This window comes from Oratosquilla oratoria, chromosome 15, assembly GCF_046742065.1.
Source record: "Oratosquilla oratoria isolate Oo_2021 chromosome 15, ASM4674206v1, whole genome shotgun sequence".
NCBI classification, from domain to species: domain Eukaryota; kingdom Metazoa; phylum Arthropoda; class Malacostraca; order Stomatopoda; family Squillidae; genus Oratosquilla; species Oratosquilla oratoria.
Window position 1 is genome coordinate 8,307,015 of NC_134791.1, and position 13,283 is coordinate 8,320,297.

Below are 13,283 nucleotides of genomic sequence, written 5' to 3' on the forward strand. Positions count from 1 at the left end.
GCTACAAAGTCATCTGTGAGGGGCACTGTCCTAGCCTTCTGATAGGGGGGAGTTTGTGACATTAAAACATATCATCACCACCTTAAAGACTTTCATGACACTTGTGGTATTGTGGATGTAAGTCTTCCATGTTCAGAGACAAATCTCCGCTATGGGAGTAATGTTGAGACATTTTCATCAATTCTCATTTCTAGTGTTTCTTCTTAAATCTTTCCTGTGCCAACCCTAGGATACTGTGTCTTCTTTTCTCTTGCTCCTGTAGTGGGGGATAAGAATTTGATCGCCATATTCCTATGCATGTTGTAAAAGGAGAATAAATGGGGTGGAGTGTGGGGACTGGGGATTCCCCTTTCTGTATTTTTCTCTATCAAAGAGTCAAGGTAGACTTTGAGGCCCATTTACTTCACAAGTTGGGAAAGGTCATTAATATGTACATATACATTCATATTACCACCTACTGTATATGTCTGCCATTGTATAAAAACAAAAAATATTTATGCTACCAAGACGGATATGCGAGAAAGCTTTAGGAAAAGGTAAGGATGTTTTTTTGGTCTTTTATGGATTTGGAAAAGACTTATGACAGGGTAGACAGGAAGGCACTGTGGGAGGTATTGCAGATAGGAGGAAAGCTTTTAAGGGCAGTCAAGAGTTTTTATGAAAATAGTAGAGCCTGTGTTAGAATCAGAAATGGAGCAAGTGAGTGGTTTGAGGTAAAGGTGGGACTTTGTCAGGGATGTGTTATGTCACCTTGGCTGTTCACTTTATACATGGATGGGGTGGTGCGAGAGGTAAATGCAAGGGTAGTGGGTCAGGGGTTGGAGATGGTTAAAGAAAATGGAGAAAAGTAAGAGATAAGCCAGTTGTTGTTTGCTGTTGACACTGCTTGTAGCAGGATCAGAGGAGGGATTAAGGAAGTTAGTGACAGAGTTTGGGAAGGTGTGTGAAAGAAGGAAGTTGAAGATAAATGTGGGTAAAAGTAAGGTGATGAGATGCATAAGGGGAGAAAGTGGCAGCAGACTGGAAGTATCAAGGGAGAGAGACTGGAGGAAGTGAATAGTTTTAGATACTTGGGTGCAAATGTCGTGGGAAAGGGAGGAGTGGAGGTAGAACGTAGATTGAGAGAAGCAAGTAAATGCCTTGGGGAATTAAAAAATGTAATGAGAAATAGATATTTGGGAATGGATGCTAAGAGGATATTGTATGAAGGAGTGATTGTGTTGACAGCACTGTATGGGGCAGAAACATTGAACATAAGAGAGGAGTTTGAATGTATTTACCTAGTTGTATTATACGGGAAGAGAGCTATGCTCGTAGTGCTCCATCTTTGTATCTCTCAGCATCTAGTTTGCATAGTTTTTGCACACACTGTTGCCTCATCCCATTTGTTCCAGGTATCTACCACTCTGTAGGAAACTATTCTTTTTCAGATCTCTTTTATTAATATCCTTTTTGAGTTTCTTTTCATGTCCTCTTGTTTTTCTCTTATCCCACTTTAATAAATCATCCCTGTCGAAGACTTCCATCCCTTTCATAATACTGTAAATGGTCAGTAGATCTCCTCTTTCTCTTCTTTGTTCCAGGGTTGGTAGTTCCAGTTTGGACAATCTTTGTATATCAATTTAGAGTGTGCTGGTGCCATTTTTGTCATTGCTCTTTGAATTATAATTTCTTTATATTCTTTTTAGTACTGGATGTCCATAGTGTCGCACCATAGTCCAATCTTGGTCTTATAAGTGTGACTAATGTTTTCTTTACCATTTCTTCATCCAAGTAGTCAAAGGCCACTTTCATTGATCTTAGTAAATTGAAGGTTTCTCTATTTTGTTGATATGCTTGTCTGGTGACATGTCTTTGCTGATAATTACTCATAGGTCCCTTTCCGAGCTAACTTTTTTTACTTCCTTTGTACCAATTTTATATATACTTTCTCCAAACTCTATTATACTACATTTCTTGATGTTGAAGTTCCCTTCCCACTTTTGACTCCATTCCCAGACTTTATCACGGTCTTTCTGTGGTGATTAAATCTTCCTCTGCACTTACTTTAGTAGTTTTGCATCATCTGCAAAGAAGTTCACATAACATTCCATACCTTCATCGATGTCATTTATATATATGGCAAACATTATCGGAGCTAATACAGAACCTTGTGGGACTCCACTTATCATTTCTTCCCAGGTCGAGTTTTTGTCTCTAAGAACCACCCTCGTTTTTCTCCCGTTCAAGAAATCTTCCATCCATTTCAATAACTTCCCTTGTACACCACCTATTGTTTCAATTTTTCTTAGTAGCTTTTTGTGTGGTACTTTATCAAATGCTTTTTGTAGATCTATTAAAGCACAATCCGCCCGTCCGTCCCTTTCTTGCATTATTTCCATTAGCCTGATGGATACCAGAGTGTGGTGTTTCTGTGAAGCAGACATTAGAGCAGCGTTTCTCAACCAGGGTTCCTCGGAACCCTAAGGTTCCGCAAAAGGTCCCTAAGGGTTCCGCGAGAACAAGCAAGATAAGCTAATGCACTTTTTATTTAATTTCATATACGTAATATAATTAAACACGCATGACATATTCTTGGTTATTGTAATAATGTAATATAGACATCATCCTATCTAACCTATTATTATGATGAAAATAAAATGAGAAAGATATGGTATAATGTTTTTTTTTGCGCAGGGGTTCCTTGAGACATACGATTTATTTTAAAGGTTACGCAAGGGTAAAAAGGTTGAGAAATGCTGCGTTAAAGGGAGTAATGTTCCCACTGCCAGTCTTCAAAAACATCAACACCCTTACCTCCCTCTTTTGGTGCAACCCTGAGGGGCTGGCACTCAGTTCTCACTCAATCCAGAGACAAAAGATTTACAACTCCGTATTTTTTCCTAAGAAAAATCAGAGTAGAGACAAAGTATTCTAAATCACAAATAGGAAAATTATTTAACAGAATACAAAGTTTTGCCTTTTATTATACATTGTAAATGCAAGGATATTAGTTATAAATTCCTTTTCAAAGGTTTGAATATTTTCTAGTTTTCTCTTTCCTTACAAAGTTGTCAATAGTTCTACTGAAGTCGATACTGTTCTCCAAATATGATATATTCTCCACTTGTCATATAGTCTTACATTATGTGTACTTTGTCATAATATCATGTCATGAAAATGCTTGTATCTTACATAATTTAATAGCCAATGGAATAAATCTTACGATGATTAAATTTGCGCCACTCAAAAATAAACAGTGGAATGTGAGCATTAAATTCCAATTTCAGTAGCGAACACTACGTCCACTAACCAAGTTTTACAGGTAAATCCAAGAAATAAAATGAATGGTAAGATGACAACCTGTAATAAAACCTGTTAAAAAAAAAAAAAAAAATTACATATTCTATTATACAAAAGACTGTCACACTACCGAGCTTTTCAAACCCCCTTCCCCCCCAGTTTGTGACAGCTCAAAGGCTCAAGCTATATGAACACTACATCTCCAATAATGTTATACTGTCTACTGGGGTGCTTAGTTTACGAGTCTCCGTCTGTCTTCCATTTTGATTTCTTTTTCTTACGGCTCGGCTTCTTCTTTTCGCACCATTCCACGGCCTGATTTCTTCCTTTCTCTTCACCCTGAAAAATTAAATAAAACATTATTATAATAAAATAAAATCTATCTATATACCAAGGACTTTTTCCCTTTTATATGTGAAGTACCCAGTGAAGGTATGCACCCACTCTCAACCATAGGGAAAAAAAAAAAAAAAAAAAAAAAAAAAAAAAAAATGTACATATAATTTTTATGGCCATCACACACAGGACTCGAACCTACCACCCTGAGCCCAAGAGGCTACCAAGGCAGTGCCTTAAATTTCTTGGCCTCAGAGTGGCAGGTTCAAGTCCTATGTACAACGGTCATAAAAGAAACAAAGAAAGAAAAGAAGAAGAAAAAAAAAAAAAAAATATCTGATTGATGTCGCTGTCCACTAGCGAATTTCTCACATATGTGTACATATATACATCATTATAATAATGCACTGCTCTGGGTCAGAGGCAATGCAAGATGTGCTGTGCCTTGCTGCATTTCTTCTAACCCAAGGCAGTGGGCGAGATGCAGGGATGACCTGTAATCCAGGAGGAGTCAAGAAAAGGAGGAGAGAGGGAGGGGTGGTGAATGGGAGTGGAGTATGTGGAGGATGAAATGGGTGGGAGTGGATTTATCCCTTTGACTTTGGCAACCTACTTTGTACGGGGGGAAAGGCCCTTGGTATATGTATGTCTGTATAATAATTATAACAACACAACATGAACTTACGTTTTGCTGAAGGAAAGCTATAATCAGCTCCGTGCAGTGCAGGAACTCCTCTCGCTCCCAAGTGTCGTCAGCAGGTTCAAAGCCTTTCCAACGCACCAAAAATTCACGACAACCGTTCTGTACTCTAACGCCAACTATCTTTTCTACCTGTTATTGAAAAAAAAGAACACAAAGTGATACTTCAAGGCAAAGAAAGGTAAATGTATGAGTACTTGGCACAGTTTTTGTCCCAAACCAAACTACCCACATTAAATATGCCTTTAGTGTAGTCACTTATAATATTCAACAACTTTTAAATTACTTAGCACAAGCCTGTTTGAGATTTTGTAATATATCCACACACAATTTATTTCAAAACAACATTATGATCTATATTCTCTAATGGTAAGCTTTCATTCTAATACATACATACATATACCAAGGCTTTTTCCCCCTTACAAGGGAGGTAGCCAAAAAGGAAAAGGTATAAAATCATTCCCACCCATTCCATTCCTGAATACACTCCACACCCCCTCCACCCTCCCTCTTATCTTAGCACCTCCTGGATGACGTGTCATCCCTGCACCTTGTCCACTGCCCTGGGTCAGAAGCAGTGTCGCAAGACACAGCACATCCACAGCAAGGCTGCTTCATTAATTCGATGACCCCCCCCTCTCTGTCCCCTCATGTAAAAAAGGAGAAGACGGGGAGAAATCCCTTCGGGCTGCGTCAAATTTTGCTCACACATACTACCCCCCCATCCCCCCTCATGCATCACAATATCATCCATATACATCCATTCTCCATTCACCCCTGTCTTCTGTCCTCTCCCATCCTTCCTCAACAGACACTCCCCTCTTCACCAAAGCCCCCTTCACCCCATCCATCCATCTCATCCTAGGACGTCCCTTCATGTTCACTCCCTCCACATCTGCCCTCCATACCTCTTTTACTATCATAAAAAACACAAACTGATATACACACACACACTTCAGTCTGTAGCTTCTCAACAAGAACCTGAATATTACTTGTTTCAAGTACACATCAACAAAAGAGACCTGAGACAATGGATCAATCATGTACACATTCGGCTGTGAAAAATCAGATTTCTTTATTCCATAACATTTTCTAAAATAATGCCACCATCTACACTTACCACTAGCTCCGTGTCAGAGTCCGAATCTGATAAAAGGTCCGCAAATGCTTGCCGCTTTTCTTTAGTAGAAGACTTCCTTTTCGCTGCACCTTTTGTCACTGACGCTGCCTTATTTTCCTGTATGTCACTTTTAGATTGATTTTCAACTGTTTTACTATTAGCATGGCTACCTACAGACACCCTGCTATTTGGCATGACCATGTCAGGATCGACAGGTCGAAGTTCATCTTCTCTTTCGTCTTTAGAAACTACAGATTCTGTCGACATGTCATCATGTGTCTCGTCATATGCAGATCTGTTCAAAAAATCTTCACCAGATCTCGTACTATCTATTTCATAACTTTTACTCGACTGAAAAGATTCAGCAATATCTCCCGAGTCATCTAAACAAAGACCTAAATCACTTTCGGTATTATTCTGCTCAGTAGTAGAATTTTCTGTGGTAAACGCTTTTCTCTGGGCTGCTCGTATGGACTTCCATGTTTGTGAGCGCTGAGAGCTAGTGGCGGCAGCTGAGAAATATCTTTCGATCACCGATGGAACACGTCGCTGGTCAAAATCTTGGTCAACTCGCTGCACTACTTGTTGTCTGAAAACGTAAATCTATGGTAAATGGAAATATTTAGACCACATTAAAAGCTACTACTTCTTCATCCACCGCTGAAGCTGATTTACTACCATCATCGCATTTACATTATGATGATGATGATTTGGTTTAACATCAAACTCAATTAAATAAATCAGTTTATAAATATACATATACAACTGGAAAACATAAATTCAGTAAAAAAAAAATAATAATCTACAGAGACCTTAATGCTAGGGTGGGAAATGGTCCAATCGATGGAGTGGTTGGGAAGTGTGGAGTTCCAGGAAAGAATCGTAGTGGAGAGTTGATGGTGGAAATGTGTCTAGAAAGAGAGTTGACACATACAGTGTTTCGGAAGAAAGTCAAGCATAAGTACACATGGGAGAGGGTGGTGGAGGGAAGGGTGGTAGATAGAGCGCTAATGGATTATGTAGTGGTAAATAGGATTATGATAGGAAGAGTGAAGGATGTACATGTGCTAAGGGGAGAGGGTGGGGGAATATCAGATCATTTTTTGGTGGAAGGTAATCTGAGAGTGGAGGATAGATGGAGAAGGAGGAAAGGGACAAAAGGTAGGGAGGTTCTTAGAGTGAACTCCTTGAATGAAAAGGAAAAGGAAAAGGAGTACGAAAAGAAGCTGAAGGAGGAGTGGGAGGGAGTAAAGGATAGAGCAGAGATGGGTGTGGAGGAGCAATGGGGATGGTTCAAGGAGGGAGTCTTAAAGTGTGCAAGGATGGTGTGTGGAACAAGAAGGACAGGGGGAAATAGAAGGAAGGGTAGTGAATGGTGGGATGAGGAAACAAAGAAGGTTGTAGAAGAGAAGAAGCGAGCATTCACAGATTGGTTACAAAAGAGGACAGGGGAGTCATATGAGACGTACAAAGAAAAGAAAAGAGAAGTAAAGCAAAAGGTAAAGGAGGCAAAGAGGAGAGCAGATGTGAAATGGGGTAGGAGTATGACAGAAAATTTTGAAAGTAATAAAAAGATGTTTTGGAAAGAAATTAAGAGAGGAAGAGGAGGCGAATCAAGTAGGGAAGAAAAGGTAAAAGGTACAGATGGAGAGATGATAATGGAGGAGATGGCAGTGAGGGGAAGATGGGCAGAATATTTTAGGGAGTTGCTGAATGTGAAGGAGGATAGGGAAGGAAAGATAGCTGCAGTGGGAAATGCGAAGAAAATGAGAGTGATGAGTGAGGAGAATGGAGGAGAAATAAGGAAGGATGAGGTGAAGGCAGTTGTAAAGATGATGAAAGCAGGTAAGGCACCTGGTCTGGATGGATGTCATGCAGAATGTCTGAAAAAGGGAGGTTCAGTGATGGTGGACTGGTTGGTGAGGTTATTTAATGTTTGCTGGAGAGAGGGTAGAGTACCGGAGGACTGGAGTAGTGCCTGTATAGTTCCTCTTTACAAGGGAAAAGGGGACAAGTGTGAATGTAGTAATTTCAGAGGGATTAGCCTGTTAAGTGTAGTAGGGAAGGCTTATGGGAGGATCTTAATTGAGAGGATTAGGAGAGGAACAGAAGGAGTAATTGGTCAGGAACAGTGTGGATTTAGGACGGGTAGAGGTTGTGTAGATCAGATATTTGTGGTAAGACAGATATGTGAGAAAGCTATAGGAAAGGGGAAGGATGTTTTTTGGGCTTTTATGGATCTGGAAAAAGCTTATGATAGGGTAGACAGAAAGGCACTGTGGGAGGTTATGCAGATTTATGGGATAGGAGGAAAGCTTTTGGGAGCTGTCAAGAGTTTTTATGAGAGTAGTAGAGCATGTGTTAGGATTAGAAATGGAGAGAGTGAGTGGTTTGAGGTAAAGGTGGGACTTCGTCAAGGATGCGTTATGTCGCCCTGGCTGTTCAACTTATACATGGATGGGGTGGTGCGAGAGGTGAATGCTAGGGTAGTGAGTCAGGGATTGGAGATGGTTAAAGAAAATGGAGAAAAGTGGGAGGTGAGCCAGCTGTTGTTTGCGGACGACACTGCGCTTGTGGCAGGGTCAGAGGAGGGATTGAGGAAGCTGGTGGCAGAGTTTGGGAGAGTATGTGATAGAAGAAAGCTAAAGATAAATGTGGGTAAAAGTAAGGTGATGAGGTGTACAAGGGGTGAAAGTGGCAGTAGACTGGAAGTAAACATTAAGGGAGAGCGACTGGAGGAAGTGGATAGTTTTAGATACTTGGGTGCAAATGTAGCAGGAAAAGGTGGAGTGAAGGTGGAGGTAGAATGTAGATTGAGAGAAGCGAGTAAATGCCTTGGTGGTTTAAAGAGTGTAATGAGGAATAGACATTTGGGAATGGATGCGAAGAGGAGACTGTATGAAGGAGTGATTGTGCCAACAGCACTGTATGGGGCAGAAACGTGGAACATAAGAGAAGAAGAGAGAAGGAGTTTGAATGTGTTTGAGATGAGGTGTCTGAGAAGTATGGTGGGGGTTACTAGGCTGGATAGAGTGAGAAATGAGGAGGTGAGGAGGAGAACAGGGGTGAAAAAGGATTTGGGAGATAGGGTTGATGAAAGAATATTAGGATGGTTTGGACACATGGAAAGAATGAGTGAAGAAAGACTAGTAAAAGAGGTATGGAAGGCAGATGTGGAGGGAGTAAACATGAGGGGACGTCCTAGGATGAGGTGGATGGATGGGGTGAAGGGGGCTTTGGGGAAGAGGGGAATGTCTGTTGAGGAAGGAAGGGAGAGGACGGAAGACAGAGGTGAGTGGAGAATGGTTGTATATGGATGATGTTGTGACTGCATGAGGAGGAATGGGCGGGGGGTGGGGGGTGGGGTAGTATGTGTGAGTAAATTTTTGACGCAGCCCGAAGGGATTTCTCCCCGTCCTCGCCTTATATGCAAAGGGGGACGGAGAGGGGGGGTCGCCGATTAAATGAAGCGGCCTTGCTGTGGATGTACTGTGTCTTGCGACACTGCTTCTGACCCAGGGCGGTGGGCAGGGTGCAGGGATGACCTGTCATCCAGGAGGTGCTCAGATGAGAGGAAGGGTGGGAGGGGTGTGGAGGGTATTTAGGGATGAAATGGGTGGGAGTGTTTTTATGCCTTTCCCTTTTTGGCTACCTCCCTTGGAAGGGGGAAAAAGCCTTGGTATATGTATGTATGTATGTACAAAGATCAGAAATCAAGTTATGCTTACCTCATTTCCTCAGTGGTTACAAATAAGTCTGTATCATTGTGATGATAATTGTGTGTATCATAAGCCTTTTTTGAATAAAATGATGCAGAACAGAGATTACATTGCACCAGCTCACTGAAAAAGAAAGAAAAATTATCCCTATTAATTGAAAGGAGAGGATATTACAAATATCTTTCATTTTTCCATTACTGTGAGAGAGTGAGAAGAGAGAAGACGAGAGATGAGATGATAGAGAGAGAGAGAGAGAGCAATACAAGAGACAGAGGTAGATAGAGACCAAAGCACTACTTACGCTGGGACGGCATTTCGTTCCTCCTCCGTATGCCTTGACTGCAGATGCTTTTGGAGATTAAACTTAACTTGATATTCACATCCACAAATATGACAATAATATACACTTTGAGCCTCTCCTGCATTGTTTAGCACAATTTTACGACTTGGAGCTGGTGTCTGAATTGGATTGACGAGTCGAATAACTCTGAATATCAGGCAATTTCATTAATACATGTAATATTGTAAGTAAAATAAAACAATTTTGTTGCATAACTACAAAATCACTTTATAAATGCTGGATAGAGTGAGAAACAAGGAGGTGAGGAGGAGAGTGAGGGATGGAAAAGGAGTTGGGAGATATGGTTGATGAAAGAGTATTGAGATGGTTTGGACACATGGAAAGAATGAGTGAAGAAAGATTAGTAAAAGAATTGTGGAAGGCAGGGGTGGATGGAGCGAACATGAAGGGGCGACCAAGGATGAGATGGATGGATGGGGTGAAAGGGGCATTGGGAAAGAGGGGGATGTCTACTGAGGAAGGGAGAAGACAAGATAGGGATGTGTGGAGAATGGTTGTGCATGGATGATGCTGTGATGCATGGAAGGGAGTGGGTGGAGGATGGAGGATTTAGGGAGAATGAATGAATGATATTTTGATGCAGCTCAAAGGTATTTCCCTTTGTCTTTTCTTTTTCTGCATGAGGGAACAGTGAGGGGGGTTGCCAATTAAATGAAGCAGCCTTGCTGTGGATGTGCTGTGTCTTGTTGCATTGCTTCTGACCCAGGGCAGTGGGCGAGATGCAGGGATGACCCGTAATCCAGGAGGAGCTAAGACAAGAGGGAGGGGTAGTGAATAGCAGTGGAGTATGTGGGAGATGAAATGGGTGGGAGTGGATTTATGCCTTTTGACTTTGGCTATCTCCCTTGCAAGAGAGAAAAAGCCATTGGTATATGTATGTAAAATTGTTACACATATACAAAATCCTTTTTTATGAATGTTTGCCTCTCCTGCATTGTTTAGCACAATTTTGTGACTTGTAGATGGTGTCTGAATTGGGATGACAGGTCAAATAACCCTGAATATCAAACAATTTTATCAATACATGGAAAACTGTAAGAATTTTTTTTTACACAAACACAAAATCTTTCTCTATGAGTGTTTTGCTTTGAGTATAAACATCAGTCACTAAAAATTTGCTACAGGGAGAAAAAAAAAAAAAAAAAAAAAACTAACCTCTGATGTGTAGAATCACTATGAAAATTTCTTGCCTTCTCATTGTAGAAGACCACTCCGCAAGACTTACAAGGAAAAAGCTTTTTCGGGACATTTCCCGTATGAGTCAGCAGATGCTTATCACGATTCAGCTGTCATGTAAAAATTATGATTAAAACTTGTTCTGATATCTATTCAGGAAGATTAATCAATGAATTTAAAAAAAGTTTTCTGTATATCCCTTCTCATACCTTAAGTGGAAACTGCATCCCACAATGAGGGCAAAAGTGCTTGACGATGGATTCAGGATGCCTTCGGAACTTGTGCGAAATTGCTAGAGATACCGTTCGAAATTCCTCCCCTGAAAAGTTTAATTAAAAATGATCATTTTATTCAAAGTGCAACTCACTACTGATTACCTTCACCCTTTCTCCATCTTTTTGAATTTAAGTCCTTTGTTCTAAAAGCTGCCAAGCAATTCTATTCAACCAGAGAAAACCCCTTTTGCAGTGAAAGGGTTAATGCAATGAGCGTATCCACAGAAAGGAAATAGAGAGTAAGGAGGCACTGTCTTTGCCTTTGTTAAGAGGTGGCATTTGCAATAATAAACAAAATTGGTAATAATAATCACCAGAAACTATCAAGAGGAAGGGGGAGGGGAGTTGCTTCCGCTGGCCCTTCTGGATATGTCCCCACAAAGGGTTCCATTAGTCAAAAGTTCACAAAAAAGAACTATTAAGCAAAACAAAAATCATACCGATACTGAACAATACTGCACATAGCAAAACTCCACAGGTTTATGAGCCACTTTTGATTTATAAAAAATATGAACGATTCTTAAAAAAGGTATTTCCTTACCACAAACATCACACACAGCAATGTCTCCCTTTTGCGTCAACAGATCTTTATTTCCAGTTTCTTCTGACTGTTTTGTTTCCTTCTCAGTTTTCCTGCACTGAAATTTGGGTCTTCCGCGCATATCTATGTCTCCATTGGCATGTTTACGGAAATGCTCTTGCAGCTGTTCTTTGGTGGGTAACACTCCATTGCACAAGACACATTTATGACTTCCAGCTGGCTGCTGCCCACCACTCGTAGACATTTCAAACTGTCGGCAATACGAAAACTCATATCAAAACAAGTTACAAGGGGAAAACCACTTGTAGACATTTAAAATTTTTGGCAATACAAAAACTTGTATCAAAACAAGTTACTAAAGAAAAATGACTTGTACACATTTCAAACTGTAGGCAATAGGAAAACTTGTATCAAAACAAGTTACAAGTGAAAACCACTTGTAGACATTTCAAACTGTCAGCAATACAAAAACTTTATCAAAACAAGCTACAAGAGAAAAACATATCTATTACACTGAAAAATGAAGGTAAATAATGAAATAATATATTGTACATTGAAATAATGAATGAAACAAGTAGAACATCATGTACTTCAATCTCTCTATGTTGTGAGTCCTGTGAACTGGGATATATATATATATATATTAGTACGACAACACCCACCTGCCCACTCACCAGTACCAAGTATCAAAATGAAGACAAATGCTGATTTTGCAAGATTACTACTATATCCATGATTTTAGTAATTAAATAGTCATGAAATTATGATAAGAAGGTACCAAGAAGGAAGGAAAACTGAAATTTAGATCCAATATTTTCAGTGTAAACATAGCGACAGGAAGTCCTCCATAATGGGTAATAAAAAAGAGACTTATGAAAGAGAAAGATTAATGATTTAATAATATGTTGCAGAAATTCATGGAATTTAGTTAGTACTAGTCTACCCTCTACAAATCAATATTCTTTTGTAAACTCACATACAAAAAGTAAACTTTAATGACTATACCATAATTCCTAGCAACATCTATTTCGTCTTAATCAATTGAAATGCATCAGCCTATCATTATGGCTTAATACTCCAATAATGCCAAAAATAAAACATATCAAAGCCTAACAGTATTAAATTGAATTCTCAAGCTGACAAACAGAAGCTGGCCTACTGCCAACTTAGGTAAGACAAGGAATCACACTCTACTAACACCTACAGGAAGATTTAAGTATAATTCAGTCATAATACTACAGAGCAAACTACACGAGTAGCATAACAAGCAATTTTAACATATTCGTAACTATTTTGGACAAAACTATGGACTACAATGATTCCGGATATGGATAAACATTTCCTCTGTTTTTACAAACTTAGAGTAGTTTATTCTGGATTTGTGGTACATGTGCAAATTCTCTGTACATGCTCATGTGTCAAACTAATAACCGGAATGGACAGGAAACAATACCAGACATATAGACCATAGTGGCCTATTATAAACTATTGCACCAATCAAAACTTTCAAACTTCTCGTCAAACTGGCAATAAAAATACTCCAAGTTAAAATTGACAGTAAGGTTAATCGAATGTCATTCTTCATACGGGCAAAGGCAATGATGAAATTTACCTTCAGGAAAACAAAGCGAAAACATCAATTCCAACTGTTAACAGTAAACAAATCGAAGTGAGCGCCATCTGTGTGTAGATGTATGTAAACATTTCAAGGCTCGTTTCCGTCATGGAGCACAGGAAATTGATAACATTTCTGGTCATCCTACAGCCCTCTCG

General features: G+C 39.8%; 1 protein-coding gene across 1 annotated transcript; it reads right to left on the reverse strand.

Annotated features, from left to right (window-relative positions):
- Positions 1-2,936: 2,936 nt before the first annotated feature.
- Positions 2,937-13,283, reverse strand: LOC143033282 (uncharacterized). Its single transcript, XM_076198538.1, has 9 exons — positions 13,123-13,283; positions 11,511-11,760; positions 10,904-11,013; positions 10,674-10,804; positions 9,459-9,644; positions 9,167-9,280; positions 5,439-6,027; positions 4,304-4,450; positions 2,937-3,621 (listed from the first exon to the last, which is right to left on the reverse strand). The coding sequence occupies exons 2-9, from the start codon at positions 11,752-11,754 to the stop codon at positions 3,520-3,522; spliced, it is 1,623 nt and encodes a 540-aa protein (XP_076054653.1). The 5' UTR covers positions 11,755-11,760; positions 13,123-13,283; the 3' UTR covers positions 2,937-3,519.